Source organism: Nanorana parkeri, unplaced genomic scaffold, assembly GCF_000935625.1.
Source record: "Nanorana parkeri isolate BGI_ZX_2015 unplaced genomic scaffold, ASM93562v1 scaffold4, whole genome shotgun sequence".
NCBI lineage: Eukaryota > Metazoa > Chordata > Amphibia > Anura > Dicroglossidae > Nanorana > Nanorana parkeri.
This window is the reverse complement of record NW_017306272.1, coordinates 4,406,950-4,407,908: the sequence shown is the minus strand read 5'-3', so window position 1 is coordinate 4,407,908 and position 959 is coordinate 4,406,950. Positions and strand designations below refer to the sequence as shown.

The 959-nt window shown below is 50.5% G+C and overlaps 1 protein-coding gene across 1 annotated transcript in view; it reads right to left on the bottom strand.

Moving 5' to 3' along the window:
• HOXA13 (homeobox A13) overlaps window positions 1-758 on the bottom strand; it is a 1,399-nt gene extending 641 nt beyond the window's left edge. Inside the window, exon 1 of the mRNA XM_018576132.1 lies at window positions 113-758. Within this exon, the coding sequence (XP_018431634.1) occupies window positions 113-758 (646 nt within the window). The remainder of the gene's footprint in view (window positions 1-112) is intronic.
• Between the last annotated feature and the right edge of the window lie 201 nt (window positions 759-959).

Genomic DNA, 959 nt, shown 5'->3' with positions numbered 1-959 from the left:
CAAAAGGATTAGTAGATTAGTCACATGCATGAAATTCGATGGTATTCTCTTACTATACAACAAAGCACAGTCAATCGATTTTTGTGAAATAAAAATAAGGGAGAAGGTTTACCAGGTAAAGTGGATTTCCAAAGGTGACCTGGCTGGGCTTGATCCTTGGCGCAGTAGACTTGCCCATTCCACCCATTGGTAATAGCCCAGGGCTGGTAACTATCCATGGGCAGTAGAGGCTCATGCCTCGGCTCCCCTGGCGCCCCAATAGTGGACACCACGGGCACATCCAAATAGCCTGGCACCGGCTGGTAAGGTCCTGTGGCATATCCCTGGTAAAAAGCAAATTCCTTGGCTCTAGAAGGGAAATCTTCTCCACCAGAGACAGAGGTCTCCATGTATTTGTCTGCAAAGGAGGATGGCTGCGAGCAAGATTTAATGGCATTGTGGTGTGTCATTCTACAAGGGTAATATCCGCTGCCAAAGTATCCGTAGGGCAAACTGGCACTGGAGGAGCTCTGCACTGCGGAGCAGGGGCTGCATTGCTTAACAGGTTCAGCTATGCCAGACACTGGCACCTCACTGGAGGAGTAGGCACTGCTGGGGGCCAGAGATGCTGGGTGTCCCATTAGATTCCTGCACTGGTTCGCTGCAAAGTTGCTCCCTGCAAAACCTTCCATGTTTTTATTGATCTCATCCAAGCCGTTGTCGTAGAGGAACATCACCGGCTCGGCCCAGCGTGGATGGAGGAGCACTGAAGCTGTCATAGCCCGGCCAGCATTGAGACTAGTGGCTCTTTTTTAAAAGCCCCAAAGACTGAAAAAAGAGATTCGAAATCTCTCAGACTAACCAGAGCTGACGCGCCAGCCTCGCACACAGAGCTAGCTGATTGGCTGCGGCAGCCCACGTGATATGCAAAGCAGCTGATAAACCACAGAGCAGCAGAATGGAGATAATTCATTCACCCC